At 54.1% G+C, this 1,162-nt stretch overlaps 1 protein-coding gene across 1 annotated transcript in view; it reads right to left on the bottom strand.

The window, feature by feature from the left end:
* fem1b (fem-1 homolog b (C. elegans)) overlaps window positions 1-971 on the bottom strand; it is an 8,847-nt gene extending 7,876 nt beyond the window's left edge. The window contains exon 1 of the mRNA XM_015397945.1: window positions 363-971. Coding sequence (XP_015253431.1) covers window positions 363-610 — 248 coding nt within the window. The 5' untranslated portion in view covers window positions 611-971. The remainder of the gene's footprint in view (window positions 1-362) is intronic.
* Between the last annotated feature and the right edge of the window lie 191 nt (window positions 972-1,162).

Here is a 1,162-nt window from a genome sequence, read left to right as displayed (position 1 = left end):
CCTACCCACTGAGCGTGGAACCTACCAACTATGAGTGGAACCTACCCACTGAGCGTGGAACCTACCCACTATGAGTGGAACCTACCCACTGAGCGTGGAACCTACCCACTGAGTGTGGAACCTACCCACTAAGCGTGGAACCTAAGCACTAAGCGTGGAACCTACCCACTTGAGTGGAACCTACCCACTATGAGTGGAACCTACCCACCATGAGTGGAACCTACCAAGTGAGCGTGGAACCTACCCACTGAGCGTGGAACCTACCCACTAAGCGTGGAACCTAAGCACTAAGCGTGGAACCTACCCACTGAGAGGAACCTACCCACTATGAGTGGAACCTACCCACTGAGCGTGGAACCTACCCATCGAAGCGGACCGTCCCCGTCTGCTCCGTGTCCACCCTGTAATGGTCCAGCAGCAGACGCACCACCTTGTCGTGTCCGTTCCGCGCAGCGATGATCAGCGGAGTGGATCTCTGACCGGCCACCTGGGTGACGTAGCTCAGCAGGTAGCGGCTCTCCGCCTCGGAGTGGTTGAGCAGCAGCGCGGCCAGCGTCAGGACCCGACCCTCGCTGGCCGCCTTGTAAACGTAGCCGGCCAAAGACTCCATGGGAGCCCAGCAGACAGCGCCTCTCGCTCAGCTCTCGCCCCTGGGGTACAGTCCACCCAGGGAAGCCGCCTCCCATTAAAAAGTCCAGGTGAAGCACTGTGCCGGCATGGAGGGGCTCAGTCCTTCTGCTTCTGATGGGAACCTGTTAGCTAACCGCTTAGCTCATCTACCCTCGACCAGCTGATTAAAAGCACCCTTCTGGTTTTAAATGGCTTCCTGCTTTCTGCCCAGAAGCCATGATCCGTGCTCAAAACACAAGCAAGAACCAAAAAGTTAAAAAAGTAAAACTGCCACTTTCACCTTTACGACTATCTGATTTACCGGAAGTAAAGGTCCGGCACAAAAATACATCCGAGTGAAATGACGGTCTGCGCGTGATAGTTCCGAGGGGAAGAGGAGTGTCCGCCGGTGATGAACCAGCAACAGCGACCAGCGTAGATGCATGCATGGAGCCCATAGAGCAGGGGGAACCGAATAAAAAAACAGTTAACGTCCGGAGACATTTTTAATCCTGATCTGTATATGCCATTTATATGTATATATATCTATATA

The sequence above is a fragment of the Cyprinodon variegatus genome, unplaced genomic scaffold (genome assembly GCF_000732505.1).
Source record: "Cyprinodon variegatus isolate N-32 unplaced genomic scaffold, C_variegatus-1.0 Scaffold899, whole genome shotgun sequence".
NCBI lineage: Eukaryota > Metazoa > Chordata > Actinopteri > Cyprinodontiformes > Cyprinodontidae > Cyprinodon > Cyprinodon variegatus.
This window is presented reverse-complemented; position numbering and strand designations above follow the sequence as displayed.